Genomic DNA, 14,166 nt, shown 5'->3' with positions numbered 1-14,166 from the left:
TGGTCGTCTTCCTGTGATCTCAGCTGTATTTGGTGTGCAGCATCTCTGTGAGCAGAGAGTTACAAGGCAAATCACCCAGCAGGTGGCGCTGGTACAAATACTCCTCCACCTGCAGGCTGATGCTGCGCACCTCGGGCAGCCGCAGCAGCAACTGGCCGAATTTGTCCGAGTGACCCAGGTGAGTCCGTTGGGTGTGCTCCATCAGTGCCCTGTTCACCCGCTCCTGCGTGTGCTCCACTTGCCGCCGACTCTGCACGGACTTCACATCTTCACCAGACAAAAAAAAACCACACACACATTGTATTGACAACCATTCTTAGCTTCCGCGCTAATGTGACAGAATAAATACACAGCTAAAAAGTTAGGGATATTGGGCTTACAGGTGAAATCTCAGGTGAAACCCTTTTCATGAGGATTCAGAAGCAATGTGGAGTTGGCAACATTTCTGCTTGATAGGTACGTTTATCACTTAGTTTTTATTTATTTTTTTAAACTGGTGTATAATTGTTTTTATTTTTAATCGGTAGTACATTCCCCCCCCCCCCCCTAAAAAAAAATCAAACTTCAAGACAAAAAGCATTTAGTGTTGTCGTAACTCCATTGCAATTAAGCTATGCCATCAATGTAGCAGCCCTTTGTTTACTACTGTGCTAATGCTAGCTTTACTATTGGTAGCCCTGCTAATTTGTTGAAGCTGAACATGCAAAGTTGCAGTTTTAACACTGCAAAGTGACTTTCTCTAAAGCTTTAAATACAAATGTGCAATATACTCTACTACACGCTACTTTTAGGACTTCTTTGGTCTAAATGAAGCTCCTCAACTCACCTCAACACCAAAATGCCACCAGATTGCTTGAGCGCAAAATCGGTAGATTGGATTTGCTAGATGGTAGGCCTATGCTGTAGTGTATGCATCAGCATTATCATTCTCAAATTTATTGAAATCCTGTGTAGAGGAGTCACACTTCTCTGAAGAACTTAAAGCTCACCAGGGTTAAAAAGCACCAAATATTTGAGACAGACAAACTCGTGCCTGTCAAAGTGGAGCGCCTTCAGTTTGGACACTAAGTCCTGCGTTCTGGTGACCAAACTGCTCAGTGTGGATCCCGCCTGAGAGATGATTGTTGACATCTCGATCTGGAGAGGAGGAGAATGAAATCCACACGTAAGATTCGGGATTGTCACCCACACAATGAAGTTTAACTGCGGGTGGCCCGTGTTACCTGCTGTCCCATGACCAGATATATGCAACCCTCTTTTCCGTAGGTCACCTGTCTGCAGAGGTGGTCCAGAACCAGGAGCTCACTCCAGCAACTCTGCAGAAGAACCATCTGGTCCTCCACCTTTTGGGTAGAGTAACATGTATCTCAATTTAATGACTAGATTGACATTTATCATTGAGTAAACACAAGTCAAACAGCTCATTAGGTTGTAAAAATGACAATTACAACACGTGGGATTTCCTGTAAAGCAACAAAAGGCCTATTTCACTTCAACTGGTCTCACAAATGTGTTAATATTTGTCAGTTAGTCATTTAAAAATAAAAAAATCTCTCTTTTTCAGTCTGACCTAATAGTAGTACGGTATGAAAAGGATCTGTGCAAAATTCAGCCCTCTGCGGCCCCATCTTATACCTTTAATTAGACCTAAAAAACCGCCACGTCCGAGGAAAAACATCCAAACAGAGACAGAAGGTGTGATGGACAAGGTGTCAATCATCAACTCACGGGCACACACACAGCACGGCTTTGTCATGGCGGGCGCTTAACCCTAGCCTCACGCTGACCTGTTAGCGTACCTACGTAAATTAAGGTAAATTAGCTTACCTTCAGGAGCTTTGCTGAAACTATGGTGAAAAAGCTACCTACAATACATTGTTTTTGCAGATATGATTAGTAAAGCTGTTCACCTTGAGCTCCTTGAAGAGCGCACTGTTCCTGGACCACTCCACCAGGCCAAACAGAGTCTGGTCCGCCATTTTGCACATGATGCTGAACGTGTTGAGGCAGTCGTGCTTGCCCCGGTTGGCCTGCTCCCTCTGCAGACTAGCCACCACCTTGGCGCACAGCTGGCTCTCGTCCTGCTCCCCTTCCAGGAGCTGAGCGAGAAAGCCGGACGGTGGGTACGCGCCGCAGGCGGCCGGGAAGCCGACGGGGCCTTGCGGCGGCGGGATGGGCGTGACGGTTGAACACGGCGACGTCGAGGGGGTTTGTAACGTGTACGGGCTGCTTGGGGTTCTGTGCACGGAGTAGTGTGAAGGAGTCGGGCTGTAGCTCAGAGGCGTTTGTAGTTCTTCCGAGCGGTAACCGGGGAACGTTTGGGGAAGCGGCAGAGGAGGGACGACCCTGTCGTCGCTCACACTGCAGTCTAAAGGCAAGGGTGCCATTCCGGAGGGATACATGTGCGACTGACGGAAAACATCCGGGGGCAGGGGAGTGCTGGTGTGGTTGCACATGAGCGGGCAGTCATTGGACGCTGCAGGCCAGAGCCTTTGCGTCGGTTCCATTTTGGACCTATAGGGGGCGACGTTGGCCTTGGGATGCACTTTTTGGTCTTTCATCTGCCTGTAGAAAGGCCCAAACTTGTTCCTGCCGCCTCGCATGCGGTCCGCTCTCACTGCTGTCCCACAGGGCATGAAACACACCCGAGTGCACACTTTTAAAGACATTTCAAAGCGAGGTACACGCATACTGACAACTGGGAAAAATTGGAGCATGCCGTCTCAATCAAAATAAGCAAAGGCCCGTTTATTGGGTGTCGCTAGAAAATTATCGTGAGAGATTATCCTGTGGTGTGAGAAGTGCTAAGAGTGATTTGAGTGACTCCCCCCCCCCCCCCCCCCCCACCCCTTTCCGATTAAAATGACCAAAGGCCCGATTATCAGATCTCTGTAAAAGATTATCTTGAGCTATTATTCTGTGGTGTGCGGTGTGTTAAGAATCACCGGTGGCCCCATAATTAGATTGCTATTAAAGGTCGCTCATCTTTTAAAAAAAAAAAAAAAAACAATTGGTTAAAATTGGTAAGTGTGTACTCAGCTGAAAAGCTCTCACAGCTATTTTTTTAAGAGCACGGCTTACCTCTGCCCTATAAAGTTATCTTATGTAAACTGGGTCATTACAGGCAGTGCTCGTGTTGCTTTTTATGAGCTTTTAGATACAGCGGAGTGAACATGCGTGTCAGTGGAGCAAAATTGGAGGAGCAAAGTGCAAACGCTGAAGACTTACCTTCTTTCTTCATGCCCACCGCCAGACACTTCTGGAAGCGGCAGAAGGGGCAGCGCTTCCTCTGCGAGACGTTCATGGGGCAGCTCTGTCCCTCTGCGCAGGTGTAGTGTTTGTCGTTCTGCACCGAGCGTTTGAAGAAGCCCTGCGATGACATCACAGTTACGGGTCCTGCCTTGACTGTGGCGCCACGTTTACTGTCGTTTGCTTCACCTTGCAGCTCTCGCAGGTGAGCAGGCCGTAGTGGTACCCCGATATTTTGTCTCCGCACACGGGACAGCCCTCGTCCGACTCGGGCCTCGCGTCCGCGGCCCTCCTGAGCTCCTGAGCTGTGCAAGCACAGTGAAAACACAACTAAGTCCAAAGATACACGCTGGAGCGGACAAGGTTTGCGTGTGCATCACAGGCTGAGATAAGTTGTGAACTGATGAGCTTCCAAGCTATTGATAACACATACTTTCTAATGGGAACTGCTTTCTATGTGCCAGTGTTTCCCAACCTTTATTGAGCCAAGGCACATTTTTTTCAATAGCAATAGCATTTTTGAATAAGCCAAAGCAATAAAAGTGTTGCTTTGCTGCCATCTTGGTGCCAAGGAACTATGTTGAAGTGAGTTGAGGAACTTAATTTCAGGGGTGTCAAACTTTTTGTTGTTGCGGGCTACAGTGTATTTCGGTTTCCCAAAGAGGGCCGTTATGACTGAAACCACAGAAATTTTTATTCTCCTCACTATATGAATACATAACACAACAAATTGATGGATCACTAGTTTTAAAAATCAGAAGTCAAGGATCATACCTTGTTTAAGTCTTGTTCAAATTACTGTAAAAATGGGTTTGGTAAGAAATAATTGCTTGCAAGGTCTTAACATTATTTATGACATTTGACAATTTGAAATTTTGGTACAGATTACAGCAAGAATCATGGCAGGTGAGACACATGATTTACTTTCACAGGCCACATAAAATAGTGTGGTGGGCTGGATCTGGCCCCCGGGCCTTGGGTTCGATAGTTGTGACTTAGACAAAAGTGGTTCTTATAGAAAAAGGACGGATGGGACGAGTTCTCTTGCTAAACTTGTTCTTCTTTAAAACTAGTAGTCAAACAACAGCTCCTCTGCTGCTTTAATTAGTTATTACCTTCATCTCAAACGGGTTATAAGAAGTTATATGCAATCACTGTGGTATCAATGGAACCTTCCACCTTCTCTAATCATAAAGCTGCCGTGTAGTTATTGTAGCGATGGTAAGGAAACAATTTAGCATCGTGATATATTGTTAATTAGGTGTCAGATGCATCCCAAAATGTAAATTACTGAAAATAATAGCAGGTTTAATCAGTATAGGAGACAATGGTTTGCTGTAACCGTTCACCATTCAGCTTCTTTTATTGCTATGCCATAAAGAGAATCGTCCCATCAATAGTATAAGACTATCGTGTCGCTCCATTCAGTTTGACATGCGTCATCACAGTTATGATACTTACATAATTCACATTAGAACTTCCATCTGAACCATTTTGGCACCCTCTACTTATATTATATTATTAGGTACACCTGCATCATACAGTAAATGATGATAAACGATATTCATCATATTCCGCGTGACTGTCAGTAAAGGTATCGATTTAAATGTGTTATGGTCAGAGTTTGCAGTGGTGTAGAACTGCACGAGGAGCTATTTCTAATATCGTGGTCTTCATTTAGCTACATTACTTATTTACGACTATAATGCTTCTAAGGACATAGGCCATCAGCAAGCTTGGCTTACATGAGAGGGTTAAAAAAAAGGAGAGGAACAGCTCTCATTATGATGCAGTGAAAACTGCAACCACCGTAATAACCATTACAATTGTTCAATACAGGTTTGAGAGTGTGGATCGGGCTGGTGTACCTAATGAAATGATCCCTGTTACGTTCCCAGGTCCTACTCACACGTTGATGCTCCTTCTAAAGGAAAGATGTCTTCGTGGTAGTTGTCCATACGGGATCCAAGATCAGGAACGTCCTCCATACTGTCTACAGGTGCAACAGGTCCACGGTCAGATGAGGTCAGGTCTTCATAGTCTCAGCTACAAGGGGAGCGGACGCACATTGCGGGAAGGCTGCCATGCAGCCCCGAGCACTGCCAGTGGACTGACAGCCGTTCGAGGGCCACATGCGGACTTTGATCGGTAGTTGTATTTAAAAAAAAAAAAAAAAAAAAAAAAAAAAAAAAAACTCTCCTGACTGGCACTCCTAGCCTATGTCCGTCCGCTAGGCACCCAGTCACATAGCCGCCTGCTGGAATGTTTCTGTAGTGAAGTCACTGAGTCATCTCTCTTTGGAGCTGGGGGCTTGATAAGATAACACTCAATTGCACACCGCTGCAAATTGTGACCATTCACAGATTTCATATCTTAATTTCGTTCCTTTGTATTGGGTGTTGTTTATGGAGTCGCCAAGGAAGTGCATTACGAAACAATTTGTCACTCTCAAGATCCCTCTGATAGAAATGCTACACGTGTGCTCACTGGCGGTTTCTGGTATGTGCAATATAGGCGGCCGCACTCCGCGGCATTTCTTGTAGGGGTGGCAACGCGCCCACCCCACCAAAATAAATGCTACGTGACGTGTTTTTCTGTTGGTATCGCTGCATGTAAATCATTGCCGTTTGTATGGGGGATTTGACACACAGTATGAAAACAGTCCAATAAAAAAAAAAATGGTGCACTTTTTAAAATTGGGGACACCCCTCCTGATCAAACTCAACAAAAGCCCAATTATCATTCATTCAACACAGACTCTGCTGTGCTTTACTGAGCTTTTTGGCGACATCTGGTGGCAAAAAACGGCTGACCTCACCATACACTTCATTCGTAGTACAAAGTAGTAAAGGTGCTTTAATAAATATCTGCCTTCATTATTTTATCTATCTTTTTTTTAGCATTTTAAATATATCAGTACAACACGGTAAAAAAAAAAAAACTAGGTGTAAAAATATTACCGATAACGAACATCGTTTAATACAGTATATGGCATGAACATGGTAAGTTTAAAACAAACAAACAGAAAAAAACTGCATCAACAAATACACACACTGGACACTTTAATAGGTACACCTGCATAATTGAAAGAGATCTGCCTTTAAATGATACTGTCTGTATATAATAATAATAATAGTAATTTATAAGTATATTTTTGTATTTATCCCCATCTATGTAGGTGTCAACACCACTGCAAATGGCACCACAATAATAATTATATTGTTAACAATGTAATTGGAAACCGAGCATTAGTATCTTTGGGAATTATAATCTCTTCCATCTCATTATATTTATTATATTTCACACTTCAAAATAACAAGAAGTACTTGCAAACTAGTAACTTTATTGATTACTATCTGGGGGAAAGAAAAGAAAAAAAAACTTTTTTTATTTATTTTATTTTATTTTATTTTTTTTAATTTCTCCTCAAATGCAGAACCAATCTCTAATATATGCTGCTGGGTGTCTTAAAGCTACAACATGCCTTTGTTTTTTTGTTTTTGGCACACCCTGTGCGATGAAATTCGATGCATCAGTCCAGTTCTTCACTGCTGGAACACACGGGGTCGTCCTCTATCATCAACCACACCTCGTTGCGCCTATTGAACATTGTCCAGGGGCTGCACACACGCATGTGCATGCACATACAAAATCAAGACAGGTTTTATTCCTAAAAAGTATAAACAATTCTAAAATATTAAATGCATTGTACTAGAAAGTTAAATACAAGCGAACTGTACTTATGCAGTGATCATTTTGCACACCCCTAGAGGGAATACCACACTTTCAAAATCACTGCAATACACAAGTCATCCTGATCATTCAAATGTGTGTTGACTAGGGCTGTATGATATTTTGTTTGAGCATTGTCATCGCAATGTACGTCTGCGCAATAGTCACATCGCAGAGTCAGCTGCGAAGTTGGTGTACTGTTAAATACAGCGAATCAACTGTAATATTAAAAGTGACCAGCAGAGGGACGTGTTTGGAGACGCTCAAAAGATTAAACGCTTGTACACTTGCTGCATTTCCGATGTGGCTCTTCAGAATGAAACTAGGCAGGCACGCGGCTGCTTCGTGAGTGCGCGAGGTGCGTTCAGGGATGCTGCATAAATGAGAGTGAATGTGTTCTTTTGTATTACAATACATAATTGTAAAAATGGATTACTCTGAAAATTATTATTTGTATCAGAATGCTTTAGTTAAAACACTGTACAATCACACTGCGATAATTTGGAATTGAGTTTGTTTATAAGAATAGATGAATTATTTTGTTAATATGGTCAGCCAGAGCTGCGAGAAATCCAAAGTTATCAATGTCCTATCACCATTGTTCCTGTCATACTGTTTCATGTTTTTGTTTGCACATTAGGGACCAAAGTCCTGTTTTGGTTTAATTCATTTAAAAAAACACAATTCAACCAGCACGTTTTTTTTCTCATGTTTTTGAGATTGTAGGGTGTAAGCTGCAGCTGGCTACCAGTGTGGACTGAATGGGTGGCAACAATGGGGAAATGTATTGCCAGTATATTGAGGGTAATAGCCCGTCAGCAACATATTAGGAAAAAAAACCTATGAACTAGTTTGTTTTTGGACTGGTGAACTTAGTTCAAAATTTTGACTTATGAACCATGAACTCAACTAGTTCATTTTTGGAACGACAAACTGAACTTTGAAGTAGTTCACGTAGAAAAAGACCTTTCCCAACACTGATCCTGTATTATTTCACATTGCAATATATATATCGATGATTTTCAAAAAAAATCGCAATGTCATTTTTTTCCCCAATATCGTGCAGCCCTAGTGTCGACCTATACAAAAGAAAATCACCTGTTATATCCAACGCCAAAGTGGCAGTCTTCTTTGAACGAAGCGGCATTCTTCATCAGGTCGTACATCAGCGCTTCATTTTCATGACAGTCACTCAGCGAGTTCATCCACCCGCTGTAGGTCCGCACGTACACATTTTGAGCAGGCGACTCACTGAGGAACACCTGCGAGCCATTGTCACTTAAGCGGGGTACACACGTATTGACAATTGGGCAAATTGCTGAATTTTCCCTCCATTTCGATCAAGTCAACAAAGGCCTGATTGGATGTCTCTGTAAAATTATGCCGAACGATTAGCCTGTGGTGTGCGGTCTGTTAAGACAAGATTTTTTCCCTCTCTGCTCTCCTCTGGAAAACAGTAAGAGCAGACAATTGTAAATGTTAAACCTGTTTAATATTTACAATCCTAAATCCACAATGTAGTTACCAGAGGAGCTAAACTTCTTCAATTTCTTCTTGACACTCTTTGGCACAATGCTGCCTCTCGCAGGTCAGTCGTAGATATGGTTAATGTGTGTGGTGTACAGTTTGTCAGCTCGAGTACGCCACCGAGTATTACAGCAGTGAGCACAAATATGGAGATTTCTTTCAAGCCTTGACTTTCTCCGAGAGCGACACGTTACCTTGTCGTTCGTAGGCACTGGAGGATTGGCCAGGTGCTCCCGGGGCAGCAAAAAGCTCACTGTGAATTCTTTTGTTTGCCAAAACCACTTCTTTTCGCCCATCTTGACCACGACAGGTGTCGTCATTTGAATCTTTTGTCCTGGAGATGAACAAAATCACACACGAGCGAATTGAAGCAGAACAGTGTTACTCTGAATATAAAAAGTCTTCACACCCATGTTCGCATGCCAGGTTTTAGTGAAAAATAAGACCAAGATAAATCATTTCAAAACTTTTTTCTGCCATTACCGTGACTTAACCTTTACAATGCAAATGAAAAAAAAAATAGAAAGGGGAAGGAAAAATAAACAATTGAAATAATATGGTTGCACTGGGGTGTGCACTTTTATAACTGGGATGTGGCTGTGTTCAGAATTAACCAATTGCATTCAGACTCATGTTAAAAGGGAGTCAGGACAATCCTGCCACCATTTAAAATGCCTCTGATTAACCCCAAATAAATTCCAGCTGTTCTCGTAGGCTTTTTATGTCCTATCTTTTGCTTTCTAGCAGAATCCAGAAGGGTTTTGTGCTCACACTGATTTGAACAGGGGTGTGTAGACTTTTTATATCCACTATGTATGACAAACATATTGTTGATTCTCTTTGGAGAGGCACCATTTTTGATCTGGATTTTGCAGTATACACGCACCCATCTCGTTTTCACCACTGATGTACTTGTACAGCCGCATAAATGCTCTCATACAGGCAATGTCCATGGACCAGTAGCTCTCTGTGGTTGACACCCACTTCGCAGCGTCATAGTGGCGCGCCTAGAGATAGACACACGGCCGTCACGCCACGGTGGACGATGTCAAGCGTGTTTTGTTTTCGTCTGTGACCCTGTTACTCACTCACCTCATACGTGTCAGTCTTGCAGATGACCTTAAACATCAGACACTGGCTTGTCTCGGTAAAGAATGACATCTCAGAGCAGTTCCTGTGGCGACAATGCACTGATGCTTTGTGTGTTTCTGTGCTTTTGTGTCTCGCTTTTCACGCTCAGACTCGCAAATCGGCACAAAAGGCGTAGGTTCTTTGGTTGGAGAGCTTTTCACGTGTCAAAGATGCAAGGTGAGGGTCTGAGACAGTGGCGTGCAAAGTGGGTGGACGAGGTGGTGGCCCCAGGTTTGGTTGGGTATCTAAACCCACCAAAGTGAATTTTGCTCAGGGAAAAACATAATTGAAGGTGGGAAATTTTCCTTCTGCACCCCTCCCCCACACAAAACCGCAAACCTCATACAGTGGTGTCTTAAGATAAAATTGAACCATCTTACTGTATGAGTTTTTCGAGACACGAGGCGTCATTCAGACGATTTTTTGTTTTGACTTCCGAGCAAAAATTTCAGTTGTGGCCTTGAACGCAACTCAGCTCACTGCACAACAAGCAGCAGTTTGGAAGATAGTGAACGATTCTTCCAAAAAGAGGATTAATGTGTTTATTGCCACTGCCAGTTTGTTTAGTAACAAACTAAAGATACAACAAAGAGAATTACATATTGTGTATTTAAAACAACCACATAACTAAACATAAGTCTAGTAACTTATTGCTAACACATAATGGGGAAACAGGCATATATTCTTTATCCTCTGTTAAGAACAACTAACACTATTGTGGCTTACTGAGGAGCTGAGACAGTCTCTGTGTTCAGTATATCTGTATGTCTGTATTATACTGCCCCCAAATGGACAAGGCATGCACACCAGAAGGAGCAGCACAGTCTATTAAATTGAAGCAAATAATGTGGCAAAAACTTAAATTTCTTTACACAATTTCTACTTAAGTATTTCATTACTAAATATTTTTAAAAGTACTATATTTCAGGGTGATATTTGAATTATTAAAATACACATTACTAACGTTCGTTGTTATTTGGGAGGCTGGAACGGATTAATGGCATTTCCATTCATTCCAGTGGCAAACGATGATTTGAGATACGAGTGTTTTGAGTTCCAAGCGTAGTCAATGAACAAATTGAACTCGTATCTGAAAGCACCACTGTAGTATTTTACCTCAAATTAAAGGCATCATAGCAGGCTTTCCAGACGTGGCACTAGTTTGTCAATACATCCTCTTGTATGATGACACAATGACCCAATGTCTTGGAAATGTTCTTACCCAACTCTGGCCTCCGCTGTGAGGGATAGCAGGCAGCCAACAAGTCCTGCAAGCAGAAACCTGGGACAAAAAGAGTAAAAAAAAAAAAAAAAAAAAAAGTCTTTCCCTCAACTAGAACATCCTTTTCTGTTCATCTAGAGAAATACAGAGGTACTTAGTCATGCGGCATGATGTTGCAGTTCACCCACGACAAGAATGCGTTGAATACTTACATGGTGGCAGATTGTTTGGTGCAGTGGCGCAAAACAAGATCCCAAGACAAGTTATAAAAGGAAATGTGACCACACCCTGAAAGTCCAGACAATACCAGAAGGAAAAAAAGCAACACACACACACACTGCACACAACACGTGCAACACTACACAGCCTCATTGCCATCCATTGTACTTGTACACCATTCTTCTACTAATTTTCTACTGTGAATACTTTTGCGGACCACTGAACGGGCAATGCGGTCACGTTGGACACAACTTAAATCTAACTTTTTTTGTATGGAACACAGGCTTGCACTTGGAATTGTATATCCATCCATCCATCCATTTTCTTTACCGCTCATCCTCACTAAGGGTCGCGGGCTGCTGAAGCCTATCCCAGCTATTTTCGGCGGGGTACACCCTGAACCGGTCGCCAGCCAATCGCAGGGCACATAGAGACAAACAACCATTCGTACTCACATTCACACCTACAGACAATTTAGAGTCTTCAATCAACCTACCACGCATGTTTTTGGGATGTGGGCCATGCCCATTGGATGCCCCCTTACAGGTGGACGCCCAGCCCCTTGGCACGCAACTGATGATTTGTCAAGAACAAATCCTATTTCAAGAAATTTGCCATGGATAGCGTAATACTGTATTATGCCACAAAGCTTCTCATACTGGCGCGGAACTGCAGTTGGGGACAGAAAAACGTCTTGCCAGGTGGCAATTTTGCAATGTCGCGCCCGTGTAAATTGCCAAGCAATGTGCAAGCGAGCAATGATATGCTTGAAAAAACTACATAGCCTAAGCTGTTAAATGCTGATGACCACGCTTGTCCAAATGATACCTGACACGAAATAGAACAAAAATAAGTGAATAGTAACTTTTGGCACAACCTGGATATACAAAATATAACTAATTTACATTTCTTAATTGTACATAAGTTTGTAGTTACTCAACAGACATCTTTTCCAAATGATAAGCTTGGGGCCAACAATGACGTGTAAAATCTGACCTGCATAATGACTGTGTGGAGAGAAGCACTTGTATTGAAGCTTTTGTTTTTCATGGTCTACAATGATACCTTCTTTTGTGTTCACTCACAACAACAAGATTAAGCAGTGTGTTCCCACACTGGAACACAAAAGTCCTGTCACATTCGCTCTTGTAAGACAAATGACCAAAAAAAAAACATGGAATTACACTTGGTTTTTCATTTTGATTTGCCACAGCACGACCACTAGAGAACTAGAGAATCAATCAGGACTGTGGAGATAATAAAAATATTATAGCAGTGCCTCATGAGTGTTCACACAGTATTAAGTACACCTTCTAGCGCACACATTGTTAAGGCTGAAAGAGCGGCCTAGCGGGTGAAATGGGGATCATTTTACCCGCTTTTGTCCAAAACCTTTTATTCTAATCTTTAGCTCTGTGAATACAGAACATTTGACAACACCTTTCACCCTGCCATTCACAAACCAAATCCCCCCCAACGACTTCACATAACTCTTTGCACGCCATCTTCGAGAAGATAAGCTTCATTTGTTTTTCTACTGTTTTCAATCTTAATACAAGTTATAATGTATATAAAGTGAATGCGCGTAAACCTTCCCTAACCATGTAATGGTTAATTTATGTACTTTTATTTTTTAAATGTATCTTGTTTGTTGGACTTTTGGAATAATTTGACATTATTCCCCTCTAGTGGTCACTGGCAGTAACTGCAACACAAAATAAGAAGTACACAAAAAATAGTGAACTCAAATTTAAAAGTATAGAATACAATGCTCGTCATGGTGAAAAGCATACCATGATTGCATAGCCTATACTATCATACTAGAGATGGACCGATACGTTTTTTTTTTTTTTTTTTTTCCCAGACCGAGGCCGATAACAGATATTTGGAGCCGATATTCATTTGCAGTAAAAGGGAAAATATTGGCGTCAAAATGTTTCCAGATACACACTCCAAAACTTCTTTTAAATGCCTTTAAGCATGTGTTTATTAAACAGTTCTTCGGATTTGCAATGTTAGTTAAAACAAACACAAAAATTAGACAATAGACATCTCGGTTTTAAAATTCAAGTCGCTGATGGTGTAGTGGTACACTCGCCTGACTTTGGTGCAGGCAGCGTGGGTTCAGTTCCCACTCAGTGACGGTGTGAATGTGAATGCGAATGGTTGTCCTTGTCTATATGTGCCCTGCGACTGACTGGCGACCGGTTCAGGGTGTAGTCCGCCTTTCACCCGAAGTCAGCTGAGATAGGCTCCAGCGTCCCGCGACCCTAACCAGGATAAGCGGTGTTGAAAATGGATGGATGGTTTTAAAATTCCAACAGAAAGTGGAGGGAGCAACCAGGTAAGCTAGGGAGGTCAAAATTGGATGGATGGATGCATTGCGTTCTATGGGAACGTCGACCTCCTCAATATGGCCGACATATGGGCACGTCGGTTAGCCGGGCTGCTACATTGCGCTGGCGTATCTACCCATTTAGATTCATGAAAATAACACTGGCAGTCTGGCACAGGCATTAAAAAAAAAACTACGCAAGTATGTTTACATATGATATTCAGGTCAGAATACAGGTGAAATTTCAATCAGTAGTACAATTACAATATTTTATCGTTTTGAGTCTTGGAACTTCAAACGAAAAACGGCGTTTGGGCGGGACTATTATGTAGTCAAGGACTTGTGATTGGCTGATACTGTTGGGGTGGTTTGGTTGCGACGGTTTGTCTGTAAAACTATAAAAATAATAATGCTACACGTTCTGAAAACTAAAACAACGAATAATAATGCGACGCGTTGTCTGAGGAAAAAAAAATAAGAATGATTTTGAAGATTTAAAAGTAATAGTTTTTCATAGTCCAACGGCTTACGGCCATAGTATCCCGAAAACCCCCGACCTCGGAAGCTAAGAAGGGTCGGGCAGGGTTAGTATTTGGATGGGAGACCGCCCGGGAATACACGGTACCGTAAGCCTTTTTTTCCGAGCTCGGTAGCAGAAGTCGCTGTTTTAATGCCAATGATGGACTACGAAAGCTCATCGATTTATCATTTACTGCCATTGTCTCCCCCCCCCCCCCCCTTCTCGTTCATG

The 14,166-nt window shown here is 42.4% G+C and overlaps 2 protein-coding genes across 2 annotated transcripts; both read right to left on the bottom strand.

The window, feature by feature from the left end:
- Nucleotides 1–19: 19 nt before the first annotated feature.
- Nucleotides 20–5,383, bottom strand: nr5a5 (nuclear receptor subfamily 5, group A, member 5). The gene is made up of 8 exons (XM_061700953.1): nt 5,317–5,383; nt 5,159–5,242; nt 3,439–3,554; nt 3,229–3,370; nt 1,911–2,620; nt 1,224–1,343; nt 990–1,137; nt 20–267 (listed from the first exon to the last, which is right to left on the bottom strand). Exons 1-8 carry the CDS (start codon nt 5,381–5,383, stop codon nt 20–22), a joined length of 1,635 nt encoding a protein of 544 aa, XP_061556937.1.
- Nucleotides 5,384–6,575: 1,192 nt separating this feature from the next.
- soul5 (heme-binding protein soul5) lies at nt 6,576–10,824 on the bottom strand. The gene is made up of 6 exons (XM_061700688.1): nt 10,756–10,824; nt 9,601–9,682; nt 9,395–9,515; nt 8,703–8,842; nt 8,080–8,243; nt 6,576–6,869 (listed from the first exon to the last, which is right to left on the bottom strand). Exons 2-6 carry the CDS (start codon nt 9,667–9,669, stop codon nt 6,782–6,784), a joined length of 582 nt encoding a protein of 193 aa, XP_061556672.1. The 5' UTR covers nt 9,670–9,682; nt 10,756–10,824; the 3' UTR covers nt 6,576–6,781.
- Between the last annotated feature and the right edge of the window lie 3,342 nt (nt 10,825–14,166).

The sequence above is a fragment of the Phycodurus eques genome, chromosome 16 (genome assembly GCF_024500275.1).
Source record: "Phycodurus eques isolate BA_2022a chromosome 16, UOR_Pequ_1.1, whole genome shotgun sequence".
Classification (NCBI taxonomy): Eukaryota; Metazoa; Chordata; class Actinopteri; order Syngnathiformes; family Syngnathidae; genus Phycodurus; species Phycodurus eques.
The sequence above is the reverse complement of the archived record's forward strand: the minus strand, read 5'-3'. Positions and strand labels throughout refer to the sequence as shown.